The sequence below is a fragment of the Hesperophylax consimilis genome, chromosome 20, assembly GCF_061612785.1.
Source record: "Hesperophylax consimilis isolate HC1 chromosome 20, BYU_Hcon_1.0, whole genome shotgun sequence".
In the NCBI taxonomy this organism is placed as follows: Eukaryota; Metazoa; Arthropoda; class Insecta; order Trichoptera; family Limnephilidae; genus Hesperophylax; species Hesperophylax consimilis.
Genome location: NC_142855.1, coordinates 17,629,653 through 17,641,966, shown reverse-complemented (window position 1 = coordinate 17,641,966; position 12,314 = coordinate 17,629,653). Strand labels below are relative to the sequence as shown.

Genomic DNA, 12,314 nt, shown 5'->3' with positions numbered 1-12,314 from the left:
CTGATTTTCGGTGAGTGCGTGTTTTGTTTGGTTATATATCTGTGAATAAATTATGGTTTCTAAAAGTTTTGCGGGTGCTGACAATACAGCTACAGGTCTGTAATTATCTATTTCTGACTTTTTTCCTTTTTTATGTATAGGCGTTACTTTCGTTAGTTTCCACATTTCCGGAAAGATATTTTTGCGAAGTGATAGGTTAAAAATATGTTTTAGAGGTTGAACAAAATAACTTGCATATCTTTTGAGGATTATAGGTGGAATACAATCTGGGCCGACGGAGTATTTAGGTTTTAGCTTATGGAAAGCTGTAATAATATCGTCATCGTTAATTTCATGAATTTGTACAGGTAAAGAGTTAAATGACGATGAAGCTATAGAGGATATGTCAAGTTTGGGGATATTGTCGCTAAATACTGATTGAAAATAGTGTGCGAAACCTGCGGCGATCTCAGACGATCCATCATATTTATTGTCTTTGTAGTCCATGTGGTTAAGTTTGTCACAGCCGCGGCGTTTATCGTTAGTGTAAGACCAAAATCGAGTTGGGTCTGTTATTATACTGTTCTCGGCCTCACGTGTAAAGTCAGTGTAGGCCTGACCAATTAACCGTTTGATTGATTTTCGCAAAGTTTTAAAGTTAGCTAAGGCATGTTCGGATTTTGTTTTTTTCCAAAGATAGTGCATTTTAGTTTTTTCTCGTATGAGGTGAATGATTTCCCCATTAAACCATTTCGGATATTGTCTAACATCTTTGACCATACGTGTAGATCTTTTCTTAAAACAAATTTTGAAAATATTATTGAGCTGTTCATAAAACATTTCGACAGCTAGATTTACGTCAAGGCAATCGTAATGATTCCAGTGATGTTGTTCTAAGGCATTCTTAAGTGTGTTATCTGAGCTTTCGTGGAAAATCCAACCCATGTTTATGTCTGGAGGCAATGTGTCTGTTTATATATGTGATTGAGTTGTGTAATCGAATGTGAATGAATGTGAAGGGTGATGAATATCCTCTCTGACTAATGGGGAGTCATGGCGGCAGATAACAGCATTTTTAGAATTTACATTACTTAATACTAGGTCTAACATGTGTGCATTTATGCTATAAACAGTGTTGAATTGTGTTAAATTATAAAAAAGAACAAAAGTAATCGAAAACGTCAATTGGGTTTTTCCCTGAGGGAAAGTTAAAATCACCGAAAATAATAATATTTTTTGATTGTAACTTTACACTTTCACTTCTAGTTTTGTCGTAAAATAATTGATACTGTTCAGATGTTGTATTTGGAGGAAAATATACAACACATATATAAATGATGACATTTCTATGCGATACTTTCACCCAAAAGTCTTCACCTTGGGTTTCTATGCAGTCCATTCTTTCCGCGTGTGAGTGGCTGTCAGCTCGGAGGGCTAGGAGAGTCCCTCCTAGCCCTCCTATTGTAATACTATACGGATTGTTCTCATTGGATAAAACAATTAGTTGGTACGTTTTTCAACATTTCAGACGACAATGCAGAGAGTATCTCAGGAGGAGTGCTCTAGAACATTCCCCGCTGGCAGCTCTAGTCACCCTGCCGTCGTAAAACATGACCTGGAGATTTGCAGCCGCCCAGTCAACACAACTGGAGGATGTCCGGTATGTAACGCTGGGATGTATTGTAAACCAAGCTCATTTTAATACTAATGTACATTTTATTTAATATTTTTATAATAAAACATTGATTTAACAAGAATTTTATAAATAACAAAGAGTAGTCCCGCTGCCTGCCCCATGACAGCTTGTCTACAGGTCTACCATTTTTCTTTAATTTAATAAACATAACACATAATCATTTTACACATAAAAATTAGTTTTAACTTCACAATAATGTTTAAACTATGTATTGCAATATTCAATTACTTAGGACGGATTGTTTCATAGAATTTAAACAATTCATCAAATTTCAAAGTTGATTTTTAATTGTTAAAATTCCGCGAAACAAACCGTCCTTATTCTTCGTCTGATTACTCACTTCTATCAGAATGTATCTAATATTAAGGAGAAACTTCTTCCTTTATCATGTTCCCACTATTAATTATTCCTTCATTATCATTTGGGTAAATTTTTTCACATTATCAAAAAACACACTTTGGCGAGTCCATATTTATAAATTTCTGAATTCCTCCGAGTATCTGTTTGGTAAATTTTGAATCTCGAATTGAAATAAAATATTTGGCGAGTTCATTTTGAATTATTCCAAGTCAATCACAATGACATCCACAGTGTAAAAATGGCGAGATTAACACTTTTAAAGCACTTCCCGGTAAGATACCGGGAAAACAGGTATAGGGCGCTAGTCCATATAAAACTACACATACACACTTAGTTAGCAGGAGCTCACATCAGAAACATCTAGCGACATTCTAGTTCCATGCAGGTCTGTAAAAGACAAGATACATATATAGTATACATCCTAGGTTAGTCTCCAAGGAGTCTAGTCCATCTACAGGAAACACTGGTGTTCTGTTCCTGCTGTTTCCCTCTAGTTCCTGGTGCTGGTGCCAAGGGCTGTCCTGAAAGGTGTTCTGGCCAGCGAAGCCGTCCCAGGTTTAAGCATATAGTATACATCCTTGGCGCCATCGGTTAGTCTCCAAGGAGTCTAGTCCATCTACAGGAAACACTGGTGTTCTGTTCCTGCTGTTTCCCTCTAGTTCCTGGTGCTGGTGCCAAGGGCTGTCCTGACAGGTGTTCTGGCCAGCGAAGCCGTCCCAGGTTTAAGCATATAGTATACATCCTTGGCGCCATCGGTTAGTCTCCAAGGAGTCTAGTCCATCTACAGGAAACACTGGTGTTCTGTTCCTGCTGTTTCCCTCTAGTTCCTGGTGCTGGTGCCAAGGGCTGTCCTGACAGGTGTTCTGGCCAGCGAAGCCGTCCCAGGTTTAAGCATATAGTATACATCCTTGGCGCCATCGGTTAGTCTCTAAGGAGTCTAGTCCATCTACAGGAAACACTGGTGTTCTGTTCCTGCTGTTTCCCTATAGTTCCTGGTGCTGGTGCCAAGGGCTGTCCTGACAGGTGTTCTGGCCAGCGAAGCCGTCCCAGGTTTAAGCATATAGCTCTTCATACAGCAGGTTTAGTTCAAGGAAGGAAGATAGCCGACATTCATTATTGGCGTGCGTCATAGAATAAACCATTCTGACCATTCTTTGCTTCATTCATTATCATATACCAGGTTGAGACAGAGCTCGTGCTAAATGGGCTTGAACCAAAATAAACTAAGTCAGTGGTGTTAGTTGGTCAGTTTTATTTAAATCTGCATGGAAGGAATTTCGAGTACTTATTATCTATTCAGTGGCGTGCGTAAATAAGAATTAATTGTTATTTTTATTTCACGGATAGTTTTAGTGAAATTATTTATCTTTATTTAATTTCCAGCACGTTCTGGAGTTGTAGATACTCTCAGTATCACCCTGGTGGAAGGCCACCATTCAAATCTAAAAGTTGCTCTATGATTGTAGTGATTGTACTTAACAAATCTTAAGTATTCATAGGAAATTTTGGTTTTTATTTAATAAGAGATAAATGGAAACATACTTTTTGGACGTAAGGTTAGGTTAAGATAAGTTAGATTAGGTTAGGTTTACCATTTCCATTTACCATAAATGTAAACACTGACTACCTACCACCGATTAATTAATTAATAATCTGCCATTTGGAGTGTGTTCACCTATTGCTTTATTTGTTCTCAGGACTTTTTCAGCGGCTCCCCGCTGACGGTACCCAACAGCCCCAGGGTGGGCTGCACGCACCTGTTAGTGGGGTTGGCATCCTCGTATATATCTTCATCCTGTAAATACACCAACACGCGGATATCTACCTACATCCCCTGGATAGAGGGTATTGTGTGGCCTGAAAGCGATATTGTTGTCTAGGACCTTGTTTTAGACAATTTTTAAATTTATTTTTGTTGCCCTGCCCCCTTCTTGCCCTCTCTCTGCCCCCCCATGCCGACGACCATGTCTTGTATACACGGTGTTTGGAAACTTGTAGTACAAGCGGCAAACTGGCGAATCTACATCACATAGAAAACCCAAAAAAACTATGGTTTTGTTCAATCTGAACAATTCAATTTTTTGTACATTTTTTTCTATTAAAAACTTCTGTAGCCGGCCCAACCCTTCGACACATTTTAAAATACAATAAACATCTGGTGTTAACCCCTCAACTACCAATTAAAAAATATATATAGATAAATTCCAACTTCGGACTTGATTTACCCCAAAATGAAAGATCGCATAATAAAAAAAATTTATGTGATAGGTTCATCAGTTTCCCGTTTGTACTATGAGTTTCCAGACAACATGTCATAACAAAAATCCCACACAGGCAAGGCCAGTGGGTAGGCATACTTGGGATTAGATAAAGGTACTTAAACATGACTTATTGTGGAATGTAGGTTAATTTTTTATGTTTTAATAATATCAAAATCAGTTGTATTTTTTAAATTAAACACGTTTTCTGAAGAAAAACATATTTTTGTAATATTGTTTCTTATACTAAACATAAATACAAAAATGATGCGCTTAAAATTTTTCTTACTTCTATCAGAGTAATAAAGAGTAAAATTAAAATGCTATCGAGCTAATTCTGCTACTTTAAAAAAAAACAGTATACTGAAGTTATAAAACAAATCTGAGGTCAATCGGCCAACTGGTTATTGAGAAATCGTAGTTGCCGATTTGTATTTGTGCGTGTAAAATGGATGTACCATTGGGTGAGATTAAAATGAAGTAATTGATAGTTAGCAGCTAATCAGCCAACCCAGGGCCAAGAACAACTTGTTCCTCTCTCTTGGAAATTGGATTATAGTCAGTTTGGCATTCTGTCCTTCAGTTCTTGTTACTTGTTCTTGTACCTTCTCACTACTTGTCAGTACTCATACTTCCCTCTATTCTATAACTTTATCATTTTATCAATACCTATATCACTATTCAGTTTGGACAGTCTACACTCAATTCTAAAACCTTTTCTTTCTAGACAACAATACAGCATTAAGTAAGGAGGGGATGATGGGTAGATACTGCGTGGAAAAGCTTTTTTTATTATGTGTTTGTACTTATGTATTTTTTAAATTATGTATAATGTAATGTAATTTTTTTTACTTTTTTAATGTTAATAAATTATTTTTTAACTTGTGCACCTTTTGTTTTGATCCAGACTGAAACCTTTTTGTACTGTATTGTGTAAGTGTTGGTGTATTCTGTATTGTCTATAAAAGCCTTTACGATCAATGATGGATGAAGGTAAACAAATTAACGAAAGAAATAAAACTCTGGAAAAATTTGCCAGAAACAAGAGAAAAATACACAAATGCATAAAATTCATTGATAAAAATAAAACTACTTCAAGTGGTGCAGAATCGAGGACCTAACCACCGCCTTTAAAGGCGAGGCAACGGCACATATCAAGAAACCTCTTAAACCTTGCTAATCTAAATCTCTAAAACCTAAGAAAGAAAAGGAAGAAATTCCCTAAATTAAAGTGAAAACCTTATCAATATCCGTTGCGTAGTTTAGAAGAACTAAGCGCACAAACAGACAGACGCGGATAACACTTTATTTTATACTATCTAGAGATGACTAAATACTTACAAATAACAAGAATCGAAAGTCAGGTAATGCAAAGAAGAACTATATTATCAGGAGGAACTACTCTAGTAGGATAAATTTATAATTTCTACACTTTCTTGATGGACGGTGGCCGTACTTTGTTGTACGGAGTTGAGAGAAAATATAATATAAAACAGCTATTATAGGACCATCCCATAAAGGTCCCATGACCAGTTCAGGCACGGGGACTCCATCCAAGCCAGAGTCAAGTTACCCTCTCAGAACAGGGCCCTTAGGTAATGCAGACAGTACACAACTGCTGACCCTATACATTCCCGTTGTGGAATCCGCCGGACACCTCTGGTGTGGAGCCCCAATAAACCCCTTGACTTTGTGCAGAAACTGACGGTGCGTTTGATAGATTTCCCTCTCTAAACAAATGGATTATAATGTTTAGAGCACAGGCATCAGGTAGGGATGATCGTGTGGAAAATGGGAGATTGGCAAAGAAAGCAATAATGTGTCAATAATCAGAATTAATATTGTCCCTCATTGGAAAATGTTGACCATATAACTTATCTAGGTTTAAAATCTGATAAAAATTTAAGATGAGCATATTACTATTTTAATAATAAAAATTTTAAGACTAAGTTAATTGTTCAAGAGCATCAGGAATGTCCTCACTAAAAAAGACTTAGATTAAGATCTACATGGCTCATTACCGATCGCTGTTAGAATACGGTATTATCGGATGGGGCAGGGCAAATGACAATATCCTAAAATCACTCATTAAAACCCAAAAAGCCAATGAAAAAACTAGCACTGACGAAATTTTAACTTCTGATAATATTATAATCACAATGCCTGTACAGCTTAGGATTGTTGTAAATGGAAGTGGTGCCCTCTGTTATCTTCAAAAGGAATGATCGGGGACGCTGTTTGAAAACTAAATCAAAAGTAAAATTTTCATAACTTTTTCTTACCATAATTTCTCAGGTTTAAAAACTTTTACACTATTTTACATACAAGAAACTTTTCGGAAAAAAAAACAAGAACAGAAAGTTTTCAAACTTCACATAACATATATGTCTTGTACTGATTTATAAATGTGGAAATTCTAACTATACAATTGTAAATGTTCTCCAAAATGCCCTGGAAAGAATCTCAGACTTGTGATGTCCCGAAAGAAACCATTCATCTGTTCTGAATGCAATTACTAATGTTATCCAAATTGACCCTGGTAATAAATTACATCTTTGCGATTCTTTCAAGGATAAAGAAACCATCCTGTCACTTCGAATGCAATCAACAATGTTCTCAAAATTTGTTTTGACAGCATCGCCATTCCATTGTAAGAATATTATGTACATATATTGATAAAATAGACTACATCATTTTGGCAATAAATTTTTGGAATATTGTAGACATGCTTAAAGATTCCGTGTTAGTTATAAAACGAAATCTTTTTAATCATTTTACTGAGATGTATGAATTCACAACTCTGTAGTGAATACACTTTTGTTTTTATATTTATATGTTCCTTAATACATATTTAATCCACACTATTAATTTGAATTTACCTTAATTTAACCAAAAATCATAATTTATTGTAAATTATGTAACACAACTGTATTACTTGTTAACTACTTTTGTAAAAGCCCATTAGAGCGTAAATAAATAAAAAAAAATATTTATTAACATTCAAAACCTGCTAAACTACTTATGTAGTTTGTCAGCAGGTACATAATGACAACATTTTTGCAATAACATGGTACAATGGTAAACAGTATGTAGGTATGTATAATGTTGATGATAAATTAACAATAAAGATAAGTTGGTTGAATTACAGAATTGTATAAATATAAATATGTAAAAAGCAGTATAAGCCTCATATAACAAACAAGCACAAATGAATTTAATATGAACAAATGAATATAATCAACAAGTACTTTTATGGTTTTAATATACATAAGGTAATACAAATTTATAACGATTTTCCATTTCCTTAGAATGTGAATTCCAATTAGGAAAACAAGGTCTTCAGTATGGCATCAATATAAATCTTCAGTATCTAATAGCCATTTCCTTAGATTATATTTGACTTTAGCTGTAAAAACGTTTATACTTTTAATTGTCATTGGTAGTTTATTAAATATTCTGGGTACAATAAAGTTTAGGGTTCTTTCACCGTATTTATTGGTACATTTCGGGACCACCAATCCTTCATTTTGGGTGAATCTTGTATTATGTTTATGGAAAACTCTTTCCCTATATAAGGAATCAGACAATATAAGATGTTGACTTACAATATTATAAAACAATAATCCTCTGACAGGTAAAACATTCAGAGACTTGTATATTAATTTAGTGTCACTTCTGTGTGCATTGGTATATTTATGGATTAACAATTTTGTAAGGGAGTTTTGTACTGTTTGGATATAACTTATATTAGTTTTACAAGAATGTCCCCAAGAAGTGATTCTATAACGGATTGTGGATTCAGCCAGAGATAGGTAGATTAATTTTAAAGTACAATAAAAGATATAAATTTGTTTTAGACCACTTTAATTTTAATTGTACTCTACCGGTTTCGGAAGCACCCTTCCTTCCTCAGGAGAATATTAAAACTAACCTATGACACAAAATATTGACAGATATATACACAAAAATATAATTTAGGTGTTTGAGTGGGAGGTTAACAAAGGGGGACGGGTAATTGGGGGAATTCCGGCAATAACAGAGCGGTTTACTGGAACAGAGCGGCTTACTGGAAATATATCTAGAATGGGACTAAACGATAAATTAATTTGGTTATTCAATATACTAGCGTTATTATTTAGGAATTTTTTGATTTCAAGAGCTTCTAAGTTATCTAATCTTTTGCTTTTATTATTACGGTGAAGAATTTTAACCCCTGAGTCCTTATTAAAAGTATGATTGGTGGAAAGAAGATGATTGGCAAACTCTGAAAAATTATTATTATTTAAACATCTTAAATGTTCCGTGATTCTAATATTTATATTTCTGGTTGTCTTACCTATGTAGAATGATAGACAGTCATTGCAACATAGTTGGTAAATGCCTGAGTGGCTCAATTTATCTTTAGTGTTTTTTAATAATTTACCTAAGGTGTTATCAGTATAGAACGCGGGTTTGATGTGGGAAGGTAATTTTTTTGTACTAACTGAAGAAAAATTGGATATAATATATAAGATTCTACGCCATTGAAAGGGATTTGTGATTTTATTATTAGTTTCGGTTGTACCAAATAAAAAATTATTAGTTGAAATGAGCTTAAGTTTCTTATTCAGGATTTTATCAATTAAGTGTGTGGAGTAACCATTATTAAGAGCAACTTGTTTAATTTTAGATAGTTCAATTGTGAAATTAACAGATGATAAGGGGATTTTTACTAGTCGGTGTACCATCGAATGATAGGCAAAATGTTTATGTGTTACCGGATGGTTTGACGTGCTATGTATGGTTGTATCCGTGTATGTGGATTTACGATAAATGTTAAAATCTATTTTATTATTTACTGAAGTAGCGTTAAATCTAAAAAAATAATCGATGCATTACTGCCTATCTCTAAAGTGAATTGGATATTTTTATGTAATGAATTTATAAGAAGAAGGTATTTAGTTAGTTGCCGCTCTGTCCCAGTCCAAATACAAAAGATATCGTCAACGTAACTCTTCCAGGTAAGAACATTGTTTAAAAGTTCCGATTTACAATTAAAAATCTTATTTTCTAGGTTATTCAAAAAAATGTCTGCTAACAGGGGACTCGTTGGACTACCCATGGGTAACCCTTGATTCTGTTGGTAGACACTGTTGTTATATTGGAAATAGTTTTGGTTAAGGCACATATTTAATAGACGAGATAGGTCTTCAATCAAATCTTTATCCAAATTAGAGGAATTTAGAATATCTGTAATGATTTCTTTACAATCAGTTGTTGGAACATTTGGAAACAAATTAACGACATCAAAAGAAATTAATTTAGCATTATTAGGGATAACCAAGTCCTATCAACTCAAATGAGTTCCTAATAGTATATTTAGGGGAAAACACATTTGTATTATTGAAAACATTTGTTACATGAGACGCTATTATGAAGTTCTTGGAAGCACAACATGCAGTCACGGGCCTAATTGGTTTATTGTTCTTATGTATCTTCAAGAACCCATACAACTTCGGGATTTTTTTTATGATTAGATTGTAAAAATTTATTTTGATTAGGATAATCATATTTGAAGATTCGGGACTTTTACACGCTTTTATTGAATTTTTTTACATCTGTTTGAAATTTACTAGTGGGGTCTCCCGTTAAAATTACCAAATCGCCACTTTTTACAAAGTTTAATTAAAATTATATTTTTGTGTATATATCTGTCAATATTTTGTGTCATAGGTTAGTTTCAATATTCTCCTGACGAAGGAAGGGTGCTTCCGAAACCGGTAGAGTACAATTAAAATTAAAGTGGTCTAAAACAAATTTATATCTTTTATTGTAAATTATGACGAGCCACAAAGTAAATGCTTATTACAAATATGTAATTTTAAAGTACTTATAGGCACAAAATATTTTATTTTATAAATTCTACCCACAATAGACCGTAGACGTTTACAAACATTAGTAATGTGTACATCCCATTTCATGTAGCAGTCAATAGTAACACCCAAATATACATAATTTTTGACAAAATCAATGGTTTCACATGAACAGGGCTGTGCAACATATCAATGTAAGCAGTCAAAAGTATGTGTATATAACGAAGGGATTAAATTGTATCTCGCGTGTGGTGATCTTATGAGCATAATTTTAGTTTTTTTGGCATTTATTATGAGACCCGCGTCATGAGACCATTTTAGGAGAGCAATAAAATCAAGCTGCATAAGGTACATTGCAGTAATCAAATCCTCGTGTGATATTACGAGTGCCGTATCGTCTGCGTACACAAAATGTTTAACGAAAGAAAATAATTTACTCATAATTGAGACGTATATAATATACAGGGTTGGCCCTAAAATTGACCCCTGTGCAACACCTGTTGAAATATATTTTCTTTTGCTAAATATTTTTTAGAATTTTTACTGTTATTTGTCGATCCGACAATAATTTTTTTAACAAAACTAGTAGCTTTCCTCGTATTCCTATCGCATCCATTGTTTCTAAAAGTTTATTTTTATCAATGGTATCAAACGCCTTTGAGTTATCTATGAATAAAACCAACACATGTTTTTTAAAATTTAATTCATGATTTACGTGATTTTAAAATTCCTGAAGCAACATTTCCGTACTTTTTTTCTTTTGAAAACCATACTGGTTGGGATCTAGCAAAGAGAAGGATTCTAAATATTTGTTAAGTTTCGTAGAAATGTATTTTTAAAGTATTTTTTTTAGGGCTGGCAAAATGCTAATTGGCCTATAATTTTGTACATCTGTATGTTTGCCGCCTTTTTAAATCGGTCTAATGATACTACTTTTAAGTTCATCTGGAGTCTGACGGTCGAAGCTATATAATCACATTTAAGTATCATAGAGCTAACACTGCTCGTAAAATATTCAACAAAATTATTTGCTACGGTTTCTTCATTATGCGTGTTTAACATATATTTTGAGATTATTTCGTCACAACTACTTTTAGACTTGCGTCCTATTATTTAATTTACTTCATCCCAAGTTTTTTTGGTATTTCCGAAATAATTTTTAAATTTATTGTTAAAAAAGGAAGACTTACATTTAATGATTTCTTTTGTAACCTTATTTCTTTAAGTTTTATATTCGAATTCAAAGAATTTATTCGTAGGAGTATTTTTCCACCTTCTGTACAGTAAATCTTTTTTTTTTATGTTTTCTAATATATCAGAAGTTATCCAAGATTTTATTGCGAGGGGTCTTTTTTTGGGTTTATAATACATAAAGATTTTACTTTGTTCATACAAATCCTGAAAATTATTTTTAATTTTAGTGTATAACATATTGCAATCTTGTTCCCCAAGCAAGGTATGCCACTTAAAATTATAAATATTTTTGTCAATTTTCTTTTGGGATAAAAACGATATTTTTCCCCGTGTTCTACGACTTTTTTCCTTTCAATATATTTAATATTGACTGCAGTTAAAAAATGATCCGCTATGTTAATATTATTACATACACATGAAGAAAGAGTATTGCTTTGTTGACATCCGCTATTAAAACGTACAAATATGTGGTCTAAACAGGAACAAGTAACTTTTCCTGCTAGAACCGCTTCCCTAGTTACGTTACAAATGCATTTGGTTAAATAATTATCAGACGTTATATTTTCATAGGACATAATAATATAAGATAAGTGGGTTAATTTAAAAGGTCTAGGTTAACATATCCTATGAGTACAATATTTTCTCTGGGTCTTATATTAGACAGAATGGAAGATATTTCATTGAGAAATTGAAGTTTGTTGGAGTTGGGGGGGGCGCACAGTGGCTTAAATTTGAGCGCTGGCGCGACATTGACCCCAGATCGGCATGTTCCCGAAATGATTTTTTTTTTTACTAATGTATTCTCAATTAATCACTGACATTAAAAAAACAATTGAAAATAACATCCGAAGCTTACTTACTCGGTAATTACGCACAGAACTGAGATGTTCGGGCGCGCAACTATGCTGCTGTATCTAGGCGAGTTTGAAGGCGTGCGAAATCGGGTTGTTTGTGTACTTATTTTACAATAAAAGA

The 12,314-nt window shown here is 33.7% G+C and overlaps 1 protein-coding gene across 2 annotated transcripts in view; it reads left to right on the top strand.

Moving 5' to 3' along the window:
• Window positions 1–5,182, top strand: part of LOC149414227 (phenoloxidase-activating factor 1-like) — a 38,342-nt gene extending 33,160 nt beyond the window's left edge. For both annotated transcript variants that reach the window (XM_089643842.1, XM_089643841.1), the window contains 2 exons: window positions 1,508–1,639; window positions 3,733–5,182. In XM_089643842.1, coding sequence (XP_089499968.1) covers window positions 1,508–1,639; window positions 3,733–3,915 — 315 coding nt within the window. In that variant the 3' untranslated portion in view covers window positions 3,916–5,182. The remainder of the gene's footprint in view (window positions 1–1,507; window positions 1,640–3,732) is intronic.
• Window positions 5,183–12,314: the final 7,132 nt, after the last annotated feature.